The sequence below is a fragment of the Primulina tabacum genome, chromosome 10, assembly GCF_025594145.1.
Source record: "Primulina tabacum isolate GXHZ01 chromosome 10, ASM2559414v2, whole genome shotgun sequence".
In the NCBI taxonomy this organism is placed as follows: Eukaryota; Viridiplantae; Streptophyta; class Magnoliopsida; order Lamiales; family Gesneriaceae; genus Primulina; species Primulina tabacum.
In genome coordinates this window covers 25,508,635-25,532,543 of record NC_134559.1, presented here as the reverse complement: position 1 = coordinate 25,532,543, position 23,909 = coordinate 25,508,635, and the positions used below count along the sequence as shown (strand labels likewise).

The following is a 23,909-nucleotide window of genomic DNA, read 5'->3' as shown; positions in this document are numbered from 1 at the left end:
TGAATTGAAGCTTAGGATGTTAGGAAGATAACCATTCAAGAATATTTAAGTTTCGACTTTGGACGGAAAAGATACGGAAAATCTACCTCAGCCTCTACAAGGGTTATGGGAAAAGGGTTCGGGTAAAGCTTCTTTCTTCTTCTACCTTCTCTCTCTTCTATCTCCTTTAATGATGGGTGTGTGTGTAATGTACGTAGATGCATTCATTTTAATAATAATTAGATACTAAAAATAGTAACTCAAGCTCATGTATCCCAATTTACATTTAATTGATCTCATGTGTAATTTCAGTATCTATATGCACACTACATTTAAAACTGTTGTAATTGATGGTGTTGTTAAAAGTACGTTCAACGACAACGATTTTAAACTTTTTTCCTTGCTATCATATTGCGACTGTTATGCAAAAAACCGTCGCTAATTTTATCGACGGGTTCTGAGTAAGCCGTCACTCATTAGCGACGATTTAAGATATACCGTCGATAATTTGACTAAGCCATCGCGAATTAGCGACCATCGCTAATTTTTTAAGTAAAATAAAAAAAATTACTTTTATAATTTAATAAATCTATCAAAAAAACTTACAATCTGACTAAGCTAATAATATTCATGATCTTAACTAACACTTAAAATTTACTAAGAAAATTTAAGCGAAAAAACTTACCCTAAATCGAAACTAACATCGTCTAAGAGAGAAACATTTATCGTAGATGTGAAGCGTTGTGGAGAAAAATGGACCGAAAACGTGAGTATTTATAGATAGTTTACGATAGTTTTTTGTAAAACCATCGCTATTTTTTATTAAACCGTCGCTATTTATTTTTTATTAAACAGTCGCTAATAGCGACGGTTAAGCAAAACCGTCGCTATTTAAAATATTGCGACAATTTATTAAAACCGTCGCTATTTTAAAAATTACGACGGTTTTAATAAAATCGTCGCTAAATATAGCGATAGTTTACACAAAACCGTTGTTATTTGTCCAAAAAACACACTAATCCCCAACTGTTTTCTAGAATCGTTGTCGTTTGTTAAAAAAAAACACGCTAAACACCGTTGTCTTTTAAGTGTTGTGTGTTTAGTATTTTCTTGTAGCGGTATTTTATATCTTATTAACTCCGAAATTCTAAAATATATATTTTAACACACCTTCAAAAATTATTTGACATAAATAATTATTTAATTTATCAGCTCAATAATTATTCTAATTATGTCAAATTATTGGATAATACATATTCTATGGCTTTACAGAATGTATATTAAAATTAATCTTCAAAATATATATTAAAATTAGGTAATTTATAATCTTCTATACATATTATAAAAGTTAGAAACAATTTCAAAGTTTTTACATTATGTATTGTCGACTTTGTAATTCGTTTATACACACTTGAGAAAGTTGATAGTATATTTTTGTAAAATCAATTATATATGCAAGAAGTTTAACAAGATAAAAAAAGAGATAGAAGCTAGAAATTTAATTCTCTCAACAATATAGTATTAATTACAAAAAAAATATGATGATATGTCGTGACTTTGAATTTGGTGTTTAAATAATAAAGTTTTTTTTAATTAATTATTGTATAAATCTATTATATCAATAAGACTTGAACTCTTTTTGACAAAAAATATAGTACTCACCTGTCTCGATTGGGACGAAATCCTCCGCTACACTTGGTGTTCCAAATCGTGTTACACTTTGTTCAAACAAGTTTCATTTCCACAAATTATTAAAATAAACGTAATAAACACAATGGATGAACAAAATGTACAATTAATTATTGATAAAAATATTCGACTCATTAATTTTAAAAAAGAAATCAATGTCCCAAGAATGATAAATCATTAAAACGATATGTTGATGATTTTTTAATTAAAAAATAGATGAATCAAATGTTATTATTAATGATTAATTGTAATTTATTTATCCATAGTGTTCAATGCATGCGTTTAGTTTTAATAATTTGTGTAAACAGAACTTGTTTGAGCAAAATGTAACACATATATAATTGAGACGGTGGTAGTATTTGTTTTGTTTTTGTAAGTTGAGTCAAATTAAAATCAGAAATGATCGATGAGTGTATGTTGAACCCAAATGCATTGTTGAAAATATTTTCATGCAAAAAAGTCAATTCAAATATTTCACTTTTGTTGCGACAATTAAACTTGACCAGATAGTAATGTTTCACAGTTGGTTCGTCTATTTACCGGTAATGAATATGGCAGAGTTTATCTAATTTAGGAAAATAATTTGAGTTTATCACAACATATTCTCTTCTACCATTGAAATTAATACGTCCAGAGTATTAGGACATATATTTGATAGATTTCCACCAATGAAGCCTGAGAAAGACAACCCAACTAATTTTCAATTATATTTTTTGGATAATAAAATTCTTTCATTTTTGTTCAGAAGTCCTACTTCATTTGATTACTTGATTTTATCTAAAAACATGAGAGTCAAGTTTGAATCAAGGTGATTAAACAAAGATTTTATCAAAATACTATTGTACTAGAAGATCATTAGCATATAATTTAAAATTATACTTGATGTTATCATTAAGAATTTAGAGTGTCACCTATTTCAAGTTTTTTGTTGTTGCTGAAAACAGTTGTTTTTTGGAAATTGAGAGATGCAAAGACATTTACCAGAAGATTGTTCAACTGAAACACTAGGTAACTTGTTAAGAAAATATTATTCCCAAGAATTTTGGTGTATAACCAAAACAAGACAGCTCGAAAACAGCTGCGATCTGTATATGAGATATGCATCAGTTCAACCGCTCGGCTCATCAGCTGGAATATCTTCCTAATCGGCTAAAGCTCAAAGAAGTCTCAACCGCTTACTTCAGACCGTTAGTCGATTCAGCTACTTAAATGATCCTCAGAACCGGATCATTAAAGAGAACCATTTATTACTCAAAGACATTCTCTGACCGGCTTAATACATTCAAAAAATTACACTGCCTTGAAGTCAACGTATACATTCATCAGTTCCAAGAATGATCTGCATTTATATCTTTATCCCAGAAAAGGTAGGCCAAGTATAGACTTCAAGTACTGATGAAAGAAGACAGTTACCATAAAAAGAACTCCTCAGGAAAAGCGCTTCAGAACTACGCTGAGCAAAAGGAACATTAAATGCTTTTATGGAAGATCATTTAATACTCATAAAGACGACAACAACATATCTGTTCAGGGGATCAGGTTAACGTTGCTGCATCCTTTCCAACCGTTAAGAAGATCTTATATATTAACGGAGGAGTGTGCTAGCTTAGACTACCTCTCGATCTACAGCTAAAAATCTCGTTGCCAGCATACAGAAAGATCTCAGAGCGCTATTAAAAGCATTCATACTTCATCGCTCTTAAGCTCGCTTTAAACATCATTACATTCGATCTTCTAAGGATCAATTTCTTGCTACTCAAAACAAACTGATTGTTCATATCAGTAACCTTTTGTTTATTTAATTTAGTCTCAGTATCTGGTGAACTAAGTGTTCTTAAAATCCAGAAGTGTAAAGTGATCACTAAGAGTTCCAAAACAGGCAGTGTGATAAGTCCTGATTGGAGTAGGCTGTTGCAAAAAGTTTGTAGAGCTAAAGTCTTTTAGTGGAAACCTTTCTAATAAGGAAGAAGGGGTGACGTAGGAGTATTCATTCTCCGAACATCCATAAAAATCTTGTGTCACTTTACTTATCGCAAGCATTCTCTTTGTTTCTAATTGTTGAATAAGCTTGTTAACGTGTTCAAGTTTCTATCGGAAATTATGAACCGTCTTTCGCACTAAATAGTGGTTCACATTTCCAATCGTTTGAGAAGAATTGTCTCAACCGCCTAAAAACGGTCGAAACCAATATTTTACACGAGAAAATTTGAAAGAGTTCATTCACCCCCCTCTAAACTCTTTCCCGATCCTAACAAGTGGTATCAAAGCGAGGTTTTCTCAAACACCGATATCCTTTTTGAACACTTATGGCTTCTTTCAATAAAATTTCGATGTTCTCTAAAGAAGATTATGATGATTGAAAAATTCGTATGCAGGCACATCTAGCAGCCCAAGATGATGATATGTGGTATATTATCACTGATGGGCCGATGAAAATCTTGAAAGTTAATACAGCTTCCGCTACAATTGAAGGTGCTCCTCAGATGGTAGAAAAGCACAGATCCGAATGGACAGCTAAAGACAAAAAGAAGGCAAATCTGGACAACGTTGCAAAATACATCCTCTACAAGACTCTGGACAAAAATATTCAAAACTTGCACTACTGCTAAGGAAATATGGGAAAAACTCACTCAATTATGTGAAGGCAACGATCAGACAATAGAAAACAACTTAACTGTCGCCATCCAGAAGTTTGATAATGCGAAAATAAAGCCAAGAGAAACTCTGGCAGAATTTGATGAGCGGTTCAACGGTATAATCATCGAACTCATTTCATTAGGAAAAGATTATTCTAACCGTGAAATTGCCTTAAATTTTATGCGAGCTCTTCCCAGAGAATGTGATGTAAAGACTATAGCAATGCGAGAATCCAAAGATCTAAACAAGCTGGAACTTCATGACCTCTTCGCCGACCTTAAAGCATATGAGTTCGATCTTGGGATACGAACTGAAGAAAAACCATCCACCTCTCAACAAACAAAGACATTGGCAGCTACCATAGTGACTCTTCCGGTCGAAGAGTCCACAAGTAAGAAATCGGCCGAGCAATTAAGCAATGAAGTCATGTCTTTATTTGTTAAAAATCCAGTAAATTCATGCGTAAGAATCAATCATAGATGAATAAAACTCACTTCAACAAGGACCATACTGATGATGGTCAAGCTTGTTTTAACTGTGGAAAGAAAAGACATTTTAATGCAGAATGCAACAGGCCAAGAAAAGATGAAAAGAAATCAAGTGACAGAAGACGAGTTAAAGACAACAAAAGATTCATAAAAAAGAAGAGTCAGCGAGTCTTAGTTGTAGAAGAAGATAAAGGCAAATGGGCTGAATCAGAATCTGAAAAGTCCATCTCTGAAGAATCTTCAAGTGAAAGCGAAGATGAGAAAGTAGGATGTATCATGGCCAAAGAAGATCAAGAATCTACCGATGAAATGGTATTTGACTTTAACTCTGATGAATTCACACGAGAAGATCTTGTCACCGCACTTCACGACATGGTAAATGAATTTAAGAGGCTATCACAGCAGTTCAATGAAGCCAAAACAGAAAAACAAAACTTGAAAAACAAGTTAACTCTCTCTAGCTATTCGCAGCAAAAAGAGGTTGATAGTTTGAGAGTAAGGTCCAAAATTAAGAAGACGTAATCCAACTGCATGCGAATCTAGGAAATATGAAAAATGAGTAAATAATTGATTTTAATTGCTAATTAATTATGTGACATACATGCTTATATGTTAAATAGGATTTTATTTTCATTATGCATAAAATTGTATTTTTAAAGAATATTCAAGTTGCGATCGAGGAACGGAGACCGATGGCTGAAAAAACGAAAAAAATTTTTATTAAATAAATTTTTTAACTGTTTAAAATATGATTGATGGTTTTTCATATTTTTGAAAATAAGGGGGTTTGAGGTGATTTTATACGCCGGGACGTAAATTTTATCGGTGTTGTTTTTCAATAAAAATGCGAGCTTTTTGGCAACCCAGCTAATAAATTCACAAATTTATTTAAAAAAAACTTTGATAAAATTTTATTAAATCCTAATGAAGACTAATGGACCTAATTTAGTGGCTTAATAGGCCTAAGCCTAGTTAGTAATTTAATTAGTATAAAATATATTAATCACCTAAAACCCTACACTCTTATTCACGCCTCCCACTTTTAAAAAATTCAGAAACTCTCCCCAAAGCTCACAGCACACACGGCAACACACACACCACACGTAGGAAGCAAGGGAAAATCGAGAAAACTTCAAGGAAAACTTCATAGTCTTCGTCTCCTCGTCCCGTTCTTCGTCGTCAACGGTTTTTCGTGCGTATATAATGCAAAAGCATGCCATATATCTCCTTTTCTCATCTATCACATCGTATTAACGTTTTTAATTATGATTGTATGAAAACATGGTGCTCCTATTGTTATTTTCGGATTTGCATGATATGTACCATCGTTTTTATGCTATGATTCACGTTTTTCAAATACTAAGGGGCTGCCATGATGTTAAGACTTAATCAAGTGAGGTTTTTACACGTTTCAAAGGGGTCCTAGACACACACCGAACACCACACATCAAGGAACAAGAGGTTGGATTCAATATTGCTGTCATGGGGTTTAGAGATTGGGTTCTTGTACAGGCGGCTGGTAGGGCCACGGCTTGGGGGACAGGGCTCGGCCAGGACCTGGTTCAGTCAAGGGTTGGGTCCTAACCACGTTGGGGCTCGAATGGGGAGGGCTGGGAGGAGTCCTATCAATTTAGGACTCCTACCCGAGAACCTAGTGCAGGTTCGTGCAGGGATGCGCAGCTTGTGTATGGGAAGGGGGCTCGGTCCAGGGCTCAGGGGCTGGGCTAGGGCGAGTCATTGGGGTCCTAGGTAGGTGCGTGAGTGGTTGGTTCAAGGACTAGGGCGCTGGCTAGGTTCACAAGTCCACAAACTTAGAGTCCTTGCATAATGAAACTCTCGGCCAGCATGGGGGGGAGGAGTGAGGGGATCACGTTTTTGGGTTTTGATGTGGTTTCTAAGTGAGCTAAGGGTTCAGTAGGGTACTATAGTGTGTTGATCAGGTTTTGGATCAACATGGTTTGGGGATGACTCGAGAAAATCGAAAGATGGCTCGGGGTCGAAGTTTATGTGTCATAATAGGATTTCTAAACTTAAATAAATTGAAAAACGGTTCGCGGGGGTCTATTCGTGGTTCATAAGGGCTAAAATAATATAAAAAGACTAAATTTTGAATTTAGGAATTTTATATTAAAGTTCGGGATTTTTCGGGATTAAAACGCCGTCCAAACGATTAATTAAAGATAAATTAAAAAGTTTAATATTTAAGCTAAATAAAATTAGGGGAAAATTAATTTAGGCTTAAATAATTATTTGGGATATGTTAGAGTCAATGAAATTAAGAAAGAGTCAAAATCGAGAAATTTTTACGTCCAGGGGTAAAACGGTCTTTTTACACCTAAAACTTAGTAAACGTCATGGCAGTGCTCTAAATGCTGTTTTTATGATATTATGATTATTTTGAAATTTTATGAAATGTTCATGATTAAATTATGATTTTTAAATGTCTATGGGATTTTTATGTTTTAAGGAAGACATTTAAAAGACATGTTGCATGCTTGGTTTCAAAAACAAAAATGTTATGTTATGCATGATTTTATAAAGTGATGTGAATGTAAAGTGTTGAAGGAAGTGAAGTAATTGTGACTAATTCGATATTGTTGGAGATATCGTGAGGGCGACGGTCCCAGTGGGAGCTCGATGATCGTGTTTTCATCATTACAAATATGAGGATATGTGGTAAAGGTAAAAATGGGAATATCGTGAGGGGAAACGGCCCCAGAAGGAGCCCATTTATGGGAAAAGACCCCAGAGGGAGCCCCGAAGATCGTATTTCTATTCGAAAGAGGATAGGCTAAGGTGAGTCACAATTAACGATCTGAATTCAACAAAAGAAAAGAAGAAGGAAAATGTTTATGATCATGAAAAATGTTTTATGTTATGTCATGTTGAGGAAAAAGAAAGGAAAAAGTTAAGGTTTATTTATGCATATCATGAAATGTTACTTTTAAGTAAAAGTATTTTCATTGTTGCATGTGGTTTTATACGTATTATTTGTTATAAAGATTATGGTGTGTTGAGTCTTTATACTCACTAGGTGTGATGGATGCAGGTGACTTTGAGGGAGGTCTTGGTGGATGGTTTGACTGGACTGAAGGTGCACACAACCAGAGGACCAGCGCTTCTACTTTTCCGCATTTACGATTTATGATTCATGACTTACGTTAAAAATTTTAAGAATATTTATTTATGCTTTCGAGAGGTTTTTGAGAGGTTATAGTATGGGCTATATTTTTCAAATTTATTGCTTTTTAGGTTTGGTAAAACATGCGACGATTTCATTTTTATGACTGTTTCACTTGATTTTTAAAATACTAGTTAGTTGATGTTTTATTTAAGGGAATGTGGGATATGTATAAGGCCGAAAATTGAGTGTTTAAAAAAAATTTCTAGTACTTTTAAAACAATAAAAAGGGCAGACGTTTCATTAAGAGTAAAGTTAGGTCTGTTAACGGTGAGAACGATGACCTGCGAAGATTGTTCCATGCTACGTTAAAAGAAAATAAACGGTTGATAAATACAATCAACACTTGGAACAAGTCCTCTGTTTCTCTTAACAGGATGCATGAAATGAAGAAACTGGTCGAAGACAGAATCGGACTAGGTTATGGCATTAACGAATGCAGCACCTCTGGAGGATCAACTCAACCGTTACTAGAGAAAGACAGTTTAAAACCAATTAAATTTTTCAAATCTAGTATGGTATATGAACATGATAAGATCGAAGATCAAGGTATTCAGAGTGTAAATCTTGAAAACAACAGAAGGCGATGTGGTTTAGGATACGTTGAAATTGAGAATGCTAAAACCAACCGATCATGGCTCAGACGCATGCCAAACACAACGGTTCAGGTTGGGCCAGCAGAAAGTCAGGGTCAACTGGAAATCATTCAAAAAATAGACCTAACCATTACCACAATAGCCGACCTGTTCAAAAGAGGTACCGATTGAATGACAATGACAGACGGTCGAAACAACCTACACCACTTTATTTTGCTCACAACAGCACTTACTTTAGGACACATCATGAAAAATCCTTCAGGATAATTCAAGTGTGGATTCCTTAAGGACTAATAAACTCAGGATCCAAATAGAAAAGGGTACCAATCTCCTATTTCTATAATGACAGGCAACAAAGAAAAAGGAGCTGGAAGAATCCATCTGGTTCCTGGATAGTGGTTGCTCTAGACACATGACTGGAAACAAAGATCTTTTATCAGAAATAGTCAACTATAGAGGTCCAACCATCACCTTTGGTGATAATTCTAAAGGTAGATATGTGGGTAAAGGTAAGATTATCCACAACAAAGTTATCGTTAAAGATGTGCTTCTTGTAGAAAATCTATGTTATAACTTGATAAGCATAAGCCAACTATGTGACAAGGGTTACACCGTTGAGTTTCAAAAACTCTTATGCACCGTTAAAACCACAGCTTGTAATATCATGTTAACTGGTCATAGAGAGCAAAATACATATAAAGTCAAATGGAATGATGATTATCTTAATGCACCTACCTGCTTTATTGCCTTGAATGGAAATAAAAATTGGCTTTGGAATAAACGACTCAACCATCTCAACTTTAAATCCATTGCTACTATTAGCAGACTTAAACTTGTATCTGGTTTGCCTAACATTGACTTTGCCAAAGATAAAATTTGCAATGCCTGTCAATTAGGAAAACAAGTTCGCTCAACATTCAAAAGTAGAGGAAGAAACTCATCAGCAAGATGTCTGGAACTTCTTCATATGGATTTATTTGGACCGATACCCGTAACGAGCTTAGGGAGAAAGAAATATACTCTCGTAGTAATTGATGATTTCTCCAGATTTACATGGGTAACATTTCTAAACTCCAAAGATCAAACCACTGATCAACTAATCAAACTGCTCAAAAGACTTCAGAATGAGAAAGGCGAAGCCATTGACAGAATCAGGAGTGACAGAGGAACTGAATTTTTAAACCAATTCCTGTCATCCTATCTTGAAGATCATGGAATAAAGCATGAACTATCAGCGGCTAGATCACCTCAACAGAACGGAGTTGCTGAAAGAAGAAACCGAACATTAAAGGAAGCAGCTAGAAATTTGGGCAGAAGCTATTAACACAGCCTCTTACACTCAAAATCGGTTCATGATCAACAAAAATCATGAAAAGATTTCATATGAAATTTGGACCGGCAAGCAACCAGAAGTTGGATACTTTCGCATTTTTGGTTGTAAGTGTTTCATTCATATAAATGGCAAAACACATCTCACTACATTTGATGTAAAAGCTGACAATGGTATCTTTTCAGGATATTCAACAGTGAGCAAAGCATACAGAGTTTATAACCAAAGAACTCTCACTGTTGAAGAATCCATACATACTGTATTTGATGAATCTTCTATATGTCATGACAATAGTAGTAGCAGTATACATGATTTAATAAATAATCTTGATGCTACTAACTTTGGAACAAGCAGTGATGATGAGGTAGAAACATTTCAAAAGAAAATCCAACCATTCAAGAACAAACTCCACAGGTGAACGAACCGGAAGAAAATCAACAAATGCAAAACATACAAATAGAAGAAGGAGCACTGGAACAAGAAGAATAAATCATTCAACCAATCGAGCTAAATCCATATGGACCATGCCTCCAGTGGAGAAAAGATCATCCACTCGAGTTGGTCATCGGTAATCCTACTGTTCCTCTTAGAACTAGAAATCAAATGATAAATTAATTTTATGCATGCTGCGTTTGTTTCTCAGATAGAACCTAAGAAAATCGATGATGCACTACTTGACACAAACTGGATAGAGGCCATGCAAGAGGAACTTAATCAGTTTGAAAAGAGTAAGGTCTGGCATCTAGTCCCTCGGCCTAATAACACTCATGTGATTGGAACTAGGTGAGTATATAGGAACAAAATGGATGAAAACGGCTTGATTATAAGAAACAAGGCTAGACTAGTAGCTCAAGGCTATAGACAAGATGAAGGTATAGACTTCGATGAATCATTTGCCCCAGTAGCCAGGTAGAAGCCATTAGAATATTTTTGGTATTTGCAGCATTTAAAGATTTCAAAGTATATCAAATAGATGTTAAATCTTCATTCTTGAATGAACTGTTAAATGAGGAAGTTCATGTAGAACAACCACCCAGCTTTGTTAATCACACTTTCCCTGAGTATGTGTACAAACTTGACAAAGATCTATATGGACTAAAACAGGCCCCGAGAGCATGGTATGACACTTTAACCAAATTCTTGCTTGATCACGGTTTCACAATCGGAACGGTTGATAAAACGTTGTTTAGATTTTCAAAAAATTATCATTCACTATTTGTGCAAATATATGTGGATGATATTATTTTGGATCAACTAACCCTAAGCTATGTGAAAGATTCTCTAAATGATACAGGAGCAATTTGAGATGAGCATGATGGGCGAATTAAATTACTTTTTAGGACTGCAAGTCAAGCGGTCCGAAAATGGTATATTTATCAATCAAGCCAAATATACTCGAGATATTCTAAAGAAATTCGGCATGGAAAATGCTCTCAAGCTTCCACCCCAATGAGTTCATCAATTAAACTGGATAAAGAAGAAGTATGAATCTCTGTGGACACAAAAATATACAGAGGGTTAATTGGTTATTTGCTATATTTGACTGCAAGTCGACCGGATATTATGTTTGCAGTTTGTTTATGCGCACGGTTTCAAGCTAAACCTACGCAATCTCATTTTATTGTTTCTAAACATATCCTTAAATATCTTAAAGGGACTACTAATGTGGGTCTTTGTTATCGCAAAGATTCAAGTCTTAATCTTGTAGGGTACTCAGACGCAGATTATGCTGGTTGCAAAGTCGACAGAAAAAGTACGAGCAGTTCATGTCAGTTTTTGGTCGAAAGACTAATATCATGGCTTAGTAAGATACATATTTCAATCGCTACATCAACCGCTGAAGCAGAATAACTTGCGGCTAGAAGTTGCTGTGCTCAGATGCTATGGATACAACAACAGTTAAAAGATTATGGCATCCAAGCTACTGAGTCACCCATTTTTTGCGACAATACCAGAGCAATAGCCATCACATACAACCCTGTTATGCACTCTCGGACAAAACATATTGACATCAGATACCATTTCATCCGAGAACACTTTATGAAAAAAGAAATACGGCTTGAATATGTTCATACGGATCAACAAACGGTCGATATTTTCACAAAAGCATTACCCGAGGCTAAGTTTTCTCATTTCTGAAATATTCTTGGATTAATAGATTTATCTTGATATAATTATTTCTTGCGTATGCTCAGTTTGTAATGCAAGAAATAAACGGAAATATAAAGAGACAGTCAGTGATACAAAATAGAAAATTTTATTAAAACAACCGGGCACGTACAACCATAATTTCATTATCAACCGCCCTCGACCAGCTATCCAACCAGGCGGTCAGCCCACCGGTGGAGGTACGTAAAAAATCATCTGAGGAGGCAATCCTACTCAGAGTCCTCTGCTCTTTTAGGAGCATGAGGAGGTAGACGCCATCATCAGAAAAGACATCTGCATTATCAGTGACGTAAAGACGTCGCTGATATTTCTTCAAAGTTTCCACCTCCTTCTAGGTAACAACTAGTCCTCCCTTAAGGGAGGACTGAAGCTCCTGGACCTCTGTCCAGACTGCCAGCGTCTTTGAGAAGACGTTGTCCTCAAGAGCAGTCTTGCGAGAAGCCACCACCGATTCCATGAACGCTTTAGCAAGATATGGCTCACTTTAACTGCATGCCTTTGCCATCCTGATATCTGTTGTTTTTATCTCTAATATTTGTAAAACTAACCCCTCTACCTGTATTTATAGATGAGTACCATATGAAGGTTCTTTCTCTCTCATAATGACAGACACTAGGGTTTGAAGAGGCTTTCTATCAAAGCCATCGCCGTTTCATCTTCCAGGATTAGCTTTAATCCACATGCTTAGGGGGAACAAAGGTTAAGTCATTAATTAAATATAATTCTCAACTGTTTCCTGCTAACTACATTACTTATACGGTTCATTTTCCTTGGGCACGATACTTCCACGTCATTTCATAAAAATTACTCAAACTTTTCGACTGCCTCTGACTGACATGAAGGTTTTTACTTTTGAAATTTCAAATTAATGATTTTACCGCCGCCCATTTTTTTAAAAAAAACTTACAAAATTGTCTCCACTAACAGTCCTCCACGTGAACTGACTGGTGATTATCTGAACTGCACATACATACTCTACATTTGCAACCTTGTTGATATTACCTTGCTATTACACTTGATCGCGTTTTAACTTAACTTGCAGGTGCTAAATTCAAATCTTCTCGGTAAATCAAGGAAATGGCTGCCTCCATTGCTCAAAACACAGTCGCTGTTAACTTTGCGTCAATATTTGACATGCCCAACAAATCTATGCAAGCCATGTTTCGCACGATAGAACATTCTGGGCTTCGCTCTTTTCTGGGTTGGCACTACAGTTACTCCGACACACTATTGAAGGAATTCTTTGATTCCATGTACATGAAAAACGGAGAAATTGTTTGTGATGTTCAAAACAAAAACCTGCTGTTCGCACAGAAGATGTTTGCTTAATTGTTCAGCTTACCTACGGAAGGAATTACTGATTTCTCCACACTGCCGGTCGGAAACATTGACATTTGGTGTAGTGCTTTCTCAAACACAGATTCTCCAATTTCTCATCCAACATGTCAAAAACGCGACTTAAAGATTGAATTCAGACTGTTGGCAGATATCGTGGCAAAAGGACTACTTGTCAAAGCTGGTGCCTATGATAAAATAACCTTGGAGAAAATTCTTTATTATGGCCACTATCTCATCCAAATTGCGGATAAATTGGTCTGACATTCTCTTCAAGATATTGGTGGCCATGATCAAGAAAGAAAATCAATCTCAAGGTTTTGCGGTTCAAATCTGCCATATGCTGATTGATGTCGGGGTTCAACCGGTTGATATGGTAGAAATTGGAAAAACTAAGGTTTTCAACTGGGTATCGATTGAAAAATTTATCAAAAAGAATCGGCTGGCAGATGTGGAGATAGTCTCCATCAAAACCGAAACCAGGGAAGAATTCGTGAAACGAAAGAAAACATCCAAGACCGCTTCAACAGCCAAAGAAACCAAAAGGAAGCTGGTTCTAAAGTCCAGTTCCGATGATGAGTCTAAGGATGACGTTCCAGTCTCTCAAGTTTTTAAGAAGAAAAGAACTGCACACTCAAAACAAGCAAAGATCAGACTGGTCAAACATCTCTCTGCACCACTCGTTCCTGCCCCAATCCCTGCAATCTCCGCCACAAAGTTTAAAGGGATTCAAATTACTGAACCAGAGATTGAGTCCTCTTACTCATGAGTTCCAATTATTCTCTCCTTAGATAAGGGCAAACAGGTGATGATTGAAAATCCGCCACAAAGCAATGAAGTTCATACGACCATAGTACTCACAAGTGAGCGTGTCAATGAGGCCGTCCAGAAGAAAATGAAGATGTTTGATATATGGGTTCAATATCGGACTGCTGTAACTTTTGACTCTTTACTTCAAACCGGCAAAATAAAAGCAGCCGCTAAGCTTGAACGGTCCATTTTGGAATGGACAGAGACATCTGATATCCAAACCGCTCTACGTCGACGAGACTTTCTGGAACTTCAGATGAAAGAAAGCACTCCGAGTCATCATACAATTGAAAAGGAAAAACTTTGATCCTTTTTGTCCTATGGCCAAGGATGATTCAGCTGTCATCTCTCAACTTGAAATGGACGCATTGTCTCTTGCAATGAAGGTATCTTTAATGCGACAGGATCTCAATCTTCCAGCAGTTACAGCACAGGGAAAGTTTGACTCTCTGATGGAAATACATGAAGATCTGAGCTCTGAACAGTTTCAAGCCATCCCCACAAATAAGGATTCTTCACCTACTTCACACGGTACAAGCACTAAGCTTTCATCACCAGTACTTACCGTAACAGCTCAACCAGTTGATGAAGAGAATACTCTGGCTCCTTTTGAAAAAATCACGCCAGAAGACTTTCCAAGTGCTGGAAAACAATGCCATCAGATTGCTTCCGACATCACATCTGTATCTCCAACAATCTCTAACATTGATACGTCTGCACAACTGCCTCCACTTAATCTTTCAGCCACTCAAACTAAATCTGTTGATGAGGCAGTGAAGTTTTTATCTGATTTTGATAAAGCTATCACCTTTCAAGAAAAATCGGGCTCTCCAACAGGCTCTCCCACCAAGGATGATCCAACAGCTCTTTCAGAACAGCTGTTGACCTCTCCCAAGGAATTACATGAAACCGAGCTGATCAATCCTTCGATGTATGCAAACTCTCCTCCACCAACTTCTCCGCCAGCAAATCCAGAGGAACCAGATGTCACAGGATCTAAACCGTCTACTTCCACTGAGTTGAAAGAAAAGAAAGACGACTAAAAGAAGTGGAACAAAGTAAAAGGTCCAAAGAAACACTAGTTGCCTATTTTCTTACAACAGTTGGTTACTTTGAATATTGTAATTTCATTCACTTAATAAAATACAATAATTTCGCTCTCATATATCTTCGTCAAAATTATTATGTTTCATAGCCCTACAGCTAGGTTTTGTCATCACCAAAAATGGGGAAATTGTTAAGAAAATATTATTCCCCAGAATTTTGGTGTATAACAAAAACAAGACAGCTCGAAAACAGCTGCGATCTGTATATGAGATATGCATCAGTTCAACCGCTCGGCTCATCAGCTGGAATATCTTCCTAACCGGCTGAAGGTCAAAGAAGTCTCAACCGCTTACTTCAGACCGTTAGCAGATTCAGCTTGGACTTAAATGATCCTCAGAACTGGATTATTAAAGAGAACCATTTATTACTCAAAGATATTCTCTGAACGGCTTAATACATTCATAGTATTGCACCGCCTTGAAGTCAACGTATACATTCATCAGTTCCAAGAATGATCTGCATTTATATCTTTATCCCAGAAAAGGTAGACCAATTATAGACTTCAAGTTCTGATGAAAGAAGACAGTTACCATAAAAGGAACTCCTCAGGAAAAGCGCTTCAGAACTACGCTGAGCAAAAGGAATATTAAATGCTTATATGAAAGATCATTTAATACACATAAAGATGAAAGCAACACATCTGTTCAAGGGATCAGGTTAACGTTGATGCATCCTTTCCGACCGTTAAGAAGATCGTATATATTAACGGAGGAATGTGCTAGCTTAGACTACCTCTCGATCTACAGCTAAAAATCTCGTTGCTAGCATACACAAAGATCTCAGAGCGCTATTAAAAGCATTCATACTTTATCGCTCTTTCAGCACGCTTTAAACATCATTACATTCGATCTTCTATGGATCAATTTCGTGCTACTCAAAACAAACTGATTGTTCATATCAGTAACCTTTTGGTTATTTGATTTAGTCTCAGTATCTAGTGAACTAAGTGTTCTTAAAATCCAGAAGTGTAAAGTGATCACTAAGAGTTCAAAACAGGCAGTGTGATAAGTCCTGATTAGAGTGGGCTGTTGCAAAAATTTTGTAGAGCCAAAGTCTTTTAGTGGAAACCTTCCTAAGAAAGAAGAAGGGGTGACGTAGGAGTATTCATTCTCCGAACATCTATACAAATCTTGTGTCACTTTACTTATCGCAAGCATTTTCTTTGTTTCTAATTGTTGAATAAGCTTGTTAACGTGTTCAAGTTTATATTGGAAATTATTAACCGTCTTCCGCACTAAATAGTGGTACCTATTTCCAACCGTTTGAGAAGAATTGTCTCAACCGCCTAAAAACAGTCGAAACCAACATTTTACACGAGAAAATTTGAAAGAGTTCATTCACCCCCCTAAATTCTTTCCTGATCATAACATAACTCAAATTAAATAATCATATACGTTTAAAAATCTCATAATCCGTAAATTTTAGATAAAAAATAAATCAAATTTATTTCTTGACAAGTCGTACTATACTGATACCTATGTCGATCTTCTCAGTTTTGGACTTTTTTCAAATAAAACTTTCTTAACATAAAAATTCAACTAGATATTTATACAACTCAAAATTAGTTCATGATCATTATTATACTCTTGGACACTTTAATCATGTCAAGTTCTCAATCTCTATATTCAAATTCTTGAATTTAATTATCCTGTCCTGTTCTCGTAGATCACAATATGTGTGTGTGATCCCAATTATTCAAGTATATGTTAGTTTGGATTCAAATTCATTTAATCGACTATTCTGCGGGGATACACCTTCGCATAGATCACAATACGTATTTTTTACTTTTAGTCATTTTTTGCTGGAGTTATGAGGAGACGTCAGAAAAATGATGATGTGACACCAATAATTGCTTATAAAGTGTTCGGCGTCACGTAACGTCTTCATTAAAAAAAGAATAAAAGCCAAACACAACCTAACTTACAGAATCAATTAAATCCAAAATGAATACTTACAAGTCCAAAACACAAATAGAGCAAACTTACAAGATCATTTTGACTATTATCTCTTATAAATTTATTACTTAAGCACTTATATGTATACAAAATATATAAATTCTCACTTTCATATACATATACATATACATATACACACACATATATGTATACATATACATACACACACACACACACATATATATATATAGATATAGATATATATATATATATATCTAATGTATGCATATTCAAAATTGTTCCTGCAATTTATTGATAAATTACTTGATATTATGTGTGATCATCGTTCCTGCAATATATTGATAAATCACTTGATATTATTTGTGATCGATATATTTTCAATAAATATGTCAATCTAATATATATAGAGATTTGTATTGTTCAATTGTATGTTACCAGTGTCCATTCGAACGCAATAAAATTATTTTGGTGTTAAATGTTTTTTGGTTATTTTTACATGTCGGTTGTATATAATAATGTTTTATGTAACATAGTTAAAATATTTATATTAACCGAAATTTATTCTCAATATTTATCACACATGGGATATTATCTTTTATTGAAAAACAAAACAAGCTACAGAATCTCATGTACTCCATTTATTATCCAACTCGGTACAATTCAAGAACCTGATCTACCACCATATCGTCTCTGCCTTTGCTGAAAGGAACTCAAAGCCTCTACGAACTCATCTTCACCGAAATCGGGCCAGAGCGAATTTGCAAAATATAGTTCAGTGTAAGCCAGCTGCCACAAGAAGAAATTACTGATCCTAAGTTCACCACTAGTCCGAATCAGCAGATCAGGGTTTGGAAACTCAGTACAATTTGTTTCGAGTTCCTTTTCCAGCAAAAACTTGTTGATGTCTTCTGGTTCAATGAGACCGTCTTTTACTTTCAGTGCCATGTTTTGGCAAGCTTGCAAGATATCGTTTTGACCACTGTAATTAAGAGCAAAAACGAGGTGAAGCTGCGAGTTGTTCTTCGTAGTTTCCTCCGCTTCCTTTAGCAACACTTGAAGGTGTTTCGGAAGTCTAGTGCAGTCCCCGATGAGGGAAACACGGATCTTCTTTCTGGTCAGAACAATCAAGTAAAAGAAAAACTGCATTATATATATATATATGCCGACAGATACGATCTAGTTATGAACATATCGCCATGACAAAAAGCGATCAAAAAAATAAATGACGATCTGCGAATATTCAAAAAGACGGGGTTTTGATCAGAAAGGCGATGATTCCGAAACGATTTAGAGTTGAGATCAACTGATAGATAATAAATTAAATCATCAAACATAAGCACCATTCATACAGCATAGTAAAAAAGAAGGAAAATCTTGGCAACGCAATTGCTTCAAAAGTAACCTGCCAGAATTCAAGCTAAACAATAAAAAAATAATTGTTCAAAGAAGGTGAATTTTGATCAATCTTGCACTCATATATGGTAGACTCATTGAAGCGCAAAACGCGAATGCGTCACTTAAATTTCCTTATTCACATAAAACAACAATTATTCCGTACGTATTTTCAAACATTTAATTGGTTAGAAGTTTGGAAACAGTACTTTAATAGGATTACTGGGAAGCAATTTTAACTTAATACCTCATAAGTTGTTGCAATTCATCTCTCAATGCTCTCTCTAACAATTCCATGATGAAATCTATCTCCACCTACAGTTAAGTGGAAAACACAAAATAAAGTGAAACAAACAAACAAGAGCTTTCATTTTCTAAGAATGAAGTAAAGATTACTAAATGTTGAACTTTTGGACGAGTCCAATTGTCGGATGAGAAAGCAAAGACCGTTAGAACCGTGATCCTCCACTTGCAACACAAATCAACAACTGTCCGGAAAGCCTGAGCCCCCGCCTCGTAACCCCACACAGATGGCAAACCCCTCCTCTGTGCCCACCTCCGGTTCCCGTCCATAATCACCGCCACGTGGCTTGGCATGGAGTCCTTCCGGAGATCCGGTGGGACTGAACCTGGGTCTTCATCTGCATGATTATCAACAGGCGGCAAGCAATTCACTAGCACGCCGTTTCCCCGCGGCCCACTCAGGTTGGTAGCTTTAGAAACGGAGGAAAACAAAGGACAACACGTATTTGGAGAGAGTTTGTTGAGCGGCACGTGAGGGAAGCGCTGATGTTTGAGAGTCGAGGGATGGATTTGGAAAGATAGCATTGCCGCCATTGCTTGTTCGGATTATTTCTTGAGGCACTTCACTCGCTCTGCATATAGGAATATGTACCTAGCTCTTCACCCAAAAAAAAAAAAAAAAACACGAGGAATATGCAGTGTAATAGAGATCATTATATGTTAAGGAATAATTTGTACATAAAAAACTTTAATTATCTATGGTTGTGTGCTTGTCAAGCTAATCCATCCCACCTGATTTCCTTCACGATAAATGCTAGTTATAAAGCAAGATGACAGTCCAAAAGCATGTGAATGGCCATAACAAATTAGAGAAGGAAGCATGAGTTTACATGTTTTCACGGAATGGGCATAACAAAGTAGACAAGTACTTTAAAAACGTTTTCCGTATTTTATAATTGGAAAAAAAATAAATTAAGTTTGCGTTTAATTGGATATAAAAAAATTTTGAAAAATATTTTAAACAATATATTATCTAAGTAAAGTTTTGAAAGAATAATTGTGAGATGAAATTTGAAATTTTTGGAAACGAAAGCAATACTGAAAATGAAAACATATTATTTTTTAATTGTAGAAACATTTTTATAGAATAATTGTTCAAACACATATTTAATCTCAAAAAAAAATTAAAATTTTAAATTAAAGTTTTGTAAAAAAATACTTTTACACAAATGTTTTATAAGTATTTGTCCAAACGAAGTTTAAAACAGCTTTTTAGGCTACTCTCAGTTAATAAATATTAGTATGTATTAAAATTAAATATTTTATAGAATTTAAATTATAATTACATATATCTTAACAAATGTTAATCAAGTATGTTCCCATAATCCGTAATTTTAGATCGTAAACTTCAAAATAAATCAATTTTTTTTTCTTCGCAAGCGTATTATTAATACCCATGTCAATATTCACATTTTTGGACTTTAATAATTTCCAAGAATACTTTCCTAATAAAAATTCAACTAGATTTTTATGCAATTCAAAAAATCTATTAATCATCTTTGTTTTGTCCAATGTTTGACTCAAGTATTATAAAGATTAGTGTTATGCAATATTATCTTATCCAAGTATGTTGATTTATTATCTTTATATTATACATCATCTTATCCACGAGCCAAGCAATACCGATACTTAATAATATGGAATTCTCAATCTTTTAATTTTCCTTTCGCATAGACCACAATATGTAATTGTGTGATCCCAATGGTTCTAGTGTATTTAATTAGTCCGGATCATAATTCTTTGTGATTTTGGATATAGTCAATTAAAATCATTTGAATATTGATTGTGAAGGGAAATATAATTTTCATATTAAATTGATTTCCCTAATATTATCTTTTCCTTGTTGATTTGATTGAGCATAACATTTAATTATGATTTTGCCTTTCTATATAATTATGTTAAGATTTTATTGTGATATAATATCTTCCTTAAATTTAATTTCCTATTGATAGATTATGTGGAATATTGGGTTTGCCTTTTCTAGATATTATATTTATGATAAAGATCTTGAAGATATGATATTATTGATTTAACTCTTTATTTATTTATTTTGTAGATTTCCTTGTGATATGAAGTGAATTATAAATATAAGAGATGAAGATTCAAAAGAAAAGAGAGAGAGAGAATTGAGAGAGACGAAGAGAAATTCAGAGAGTTTTAGTGGAGGAGTTTTAGTAGTGGAGTTTTTCGTGGAATATTTTTCGTGGGCGGCTTCTTCGATTTATTGCTATCGTGTTTTTCACTCTGTGCTTGAAAGTTTTCCTGTTGCATATCTTGTGCACGTTGCATATCGTAGTTCTCAATGAAAAACACCCTACAAAGACGCTGCTGTTTTGAACAGTGCAGAAATCGCGTGTTTCCTTGAATGTTGGCAACATCTACAGACAACATCCGTGACGAAGTTGGCTGAAGATCGTTTTGTTGCCTTAACTTTTGACTCACGTTTTTTCTTTCTTGATTAAGTTTTTATTCTGTTTATTTGTTTTAGAAAGCGTTTATTTTGTCAACGTGTTGAGTAAATTGATTTTAGTCTTAATAACTAGTGATAGGTTTTTGTAATCGGTTTGATTTTCTAGTGATTAATTTTTGCCATAAGGCACCGCACAAGTATAAATTTAATCCCGTCCATTTATTTCTTTAAAGTGAATTTGTATTACAAACTTTCATATTCCGCTGCATGTTGTCTTAAATGTTGTAATATTTGACACAATATTTAATTCTGATAAAACACAAATTTACTATTTTATATCCTATTCTGATATTCTTATTATTTTGTGGTATCTGTCGAACAATACGATTCCTATCAAGTGGTATCAGAGCCTACTCTTGATATACTAAGTGTTGATTCTAGTTTTTGTTTTGTTTGACAGAAATATTTAAATGGACACATCACTGGCAAACGCAGCACTTCGACCACCAGCTCCTAAACCTCATGTCCAACAACAGTTTCGACCAAGGAATGAAGAAAAACGCTGGTTGCAAGTAAATCCTTTAGGTGTTGCCCTAGGTGTTGCCACTCCTGGCCGCAACATCTGCGAAAAATCAGTTTGTTTAAAATCTACAGCTTCTGGAAATTCGAGTGTTGATGATGAATTGGAAGCTGATGATGAAGAGATGACTCTTGAGAGTGTTTAAAAGCTTTATGAAGAGTTGTTTGAGGATTGGACCAAAAGAAACAAGCTTAACTCAACTCTTATGAAGGAAAACACCAATCTAAAAGTCGTGGTTGCCAAACTTGAAGTAATTCTGAGCAAAAAGGACTTAGAACTGGGTAAGACTAAAAAAGAGCTTCAAAAGACAACTAAAACATTATCCAAATTCAATTCGAGCACATCCAAGCTTGATTCCATAATTTTATGGGAAGAGATGATAAAAAAGGCTTAGGCTTCAAAGACAGTGTGTTTGAGATTGGTGAATCATCCAAGTCGACTATCTTTGTGAAGGGAAAAGATGATACATCCACACAACCACAATCCAAGCCGCCGATCAAAAGCTCTTCACCAAAAAGACAACCTGCTGCACCCGTTCCTAGGAAAAGAAAACACAGGTATGTATGTCATTACTGCTTTAAGCCTGGTCATATCAGGCCCTACTGTTTTAAACTCAGGGATGACCGCATGAACCAAAAGTCGAGTCGAATGTTGCCACTGAGCTGAAAGAAAAGAAAGACGACTAAAAGCAGTGGAACAAAGTAAAAGGTCCAAAGAAACACTAGTTGCCTATTTTCTTACAACAGTTGGTTACTTTGAATATTGTAATTTCATTCACTTAATAAAATACAATAATTTCGCTCTCATATATTTTCGTCAAAATTATTATGTTTCATAGCCCTACAGCTAGGTTTTGTCATCACCAAAAATGGGGAAATTGTTAAGAAAATATTATTCCCCAGAATTTTGGTGTATGACAAAAACAAGACAGCTCGAAAACAGCTGCGATCTTTATATGAGATATGCATCAGTTCAACCGCTCGGCTCATCAGCTGGAATATCTTCCTAACCGGCTAAAGCTCAAAGAAGTCTCAACCGCATAATTCAGACCGTTAGCAGATTCAGCTTGGACTTAAATGATCCTCAGAACTGGATCATTAAAGAGAACCATTTATTACTCAAAGATATTCTCTGACCGGCTTAATACATTCAAAGTATTGCACCGCCTTGAAGTCAACGTATACATTCATCAGTTCCAAGAATGATCTGCATTTATATCTTTATCCAAGAAAAGGTAGACCAATTATAGACTTCAAGTTCTGATGAAAGAAGACAGTTACCATAAAAGGAACTCCTCAGGAAAAGCGCTTCAGAACTACGCTGAGCAAAAGGAACATTAAATGCTTATATGAAAGATCATTTAATACACATAAAGATGACAGCAACACATCTGTTCAAGGGATTAGGTTAACGTTGATGCATCCTTTCCGACCGTTAAGAAGATCGTATATATTAACGGAGGAATGTGCTAGCTTAGACTACCTCTCGATCTACAGCTAAAAATCTCGTTGCTAGCATACACAAAGATCTCAGAGCGCTATCAAAAGCATTCATACTTTATCGCTCTTTCAGCACGCTTTAAACGTCATTACATTCGATCTTCTATGGATCAATTTCGTGCTACTCAAAACAAACTGATTGTTCATATCAGTAACCTTTTGGTTATTTGATTTAGTCTCAGTATCTAGTGAACTAAGTGTTCTTAAAATCCAGAAGTGTAAAGTGATCACTAAGAGTTCAAAACAGGCAGAGTGATAAGTCCTGATTAGAGTGGACTGTTGCAAAAATTTTGTAGAGCCAAAGTCTTTTAGTGGAAACCTTCCTAAGAAAGAAGAAGGGGTAACGTAGGAGTATGCATTCTCCGAACATCTATACAAATCTTGTGTCACTTTACTTATCGCAAGAATTTTCTTTGTTTCTAATTGTTGAATAAGCTTGTTAACGTGTTCAAGTTTATATTGGAAATTATTAACCGTCTTCCGCACTA

General features: G+C 35.2%; 1 protein-coding gene across 3 annotated transcripts; it reads right to left on the bottom strand.

Moving 5' to 3' along the window:
* Positions 1-17,794: 17,794 nt before the first annotated feature.
* Positions 17,795-19,543, bottom strand: LOC142505713 (cis-prenyltransferase 4, chloroplastic-like). 3 transcript variants are annotated; one of them, XM_075618803.1, is made up of 3 exons: positions 19,026-19,543; positions 18,877-18,944; positions 17,795-18,348 (listed from the first exon to the last, which is right to left on the bottom strand). In XM_075618803.1, exons 1-3 carry the CDS (start codon positions 19,464-19,466, stop codon positions 17,898-17,900), a joined length of 960 nt encoding a protein of 319 aa, XP_075474918.1. In that variant the 5' UTR covers positions 19,467-19,543; the 3' UTR covers positions 17,795-17,897. The 3 variants fall into 3 exon arrangements, with proteins under 3 accessions (XP_075474918.1, XP_075474921.1, XP_075474920.1); XM_075618806.1 differs by having other exon boundaries at positions 19,077-19,543; XM_075618805.1 differs by having other exon boundaries at positions 19,038-19,542.
* Positions 19,544-23,909: the final 4,366 nt, after the last annotated feature.

Bases quoted from the DNA above. Each gene is read 5' to 3' on its own strand.
- LOC142505713 (XM_075618803.1), bottom strand. From the start codon at position 19,466: ATGGCGGCAATGCTATCTTTCCAAATCCATCCCTCGACTCTCAAACAT. The intron at 18,945-19,025 runs GTAATCTTTACT...ACTTAACTGTAG, and splicing joins GTCCAAAAGTTCAACATTTA to GTGGAGATAGATTTCATCAT. The intron at 18,349-18,876 runs GTATTAAGTTAA...TGTTCTGACCAG, and splicing joins GAATTGCAACAACTTATGAG to AAAGAAGATCCGTGTTTCCC.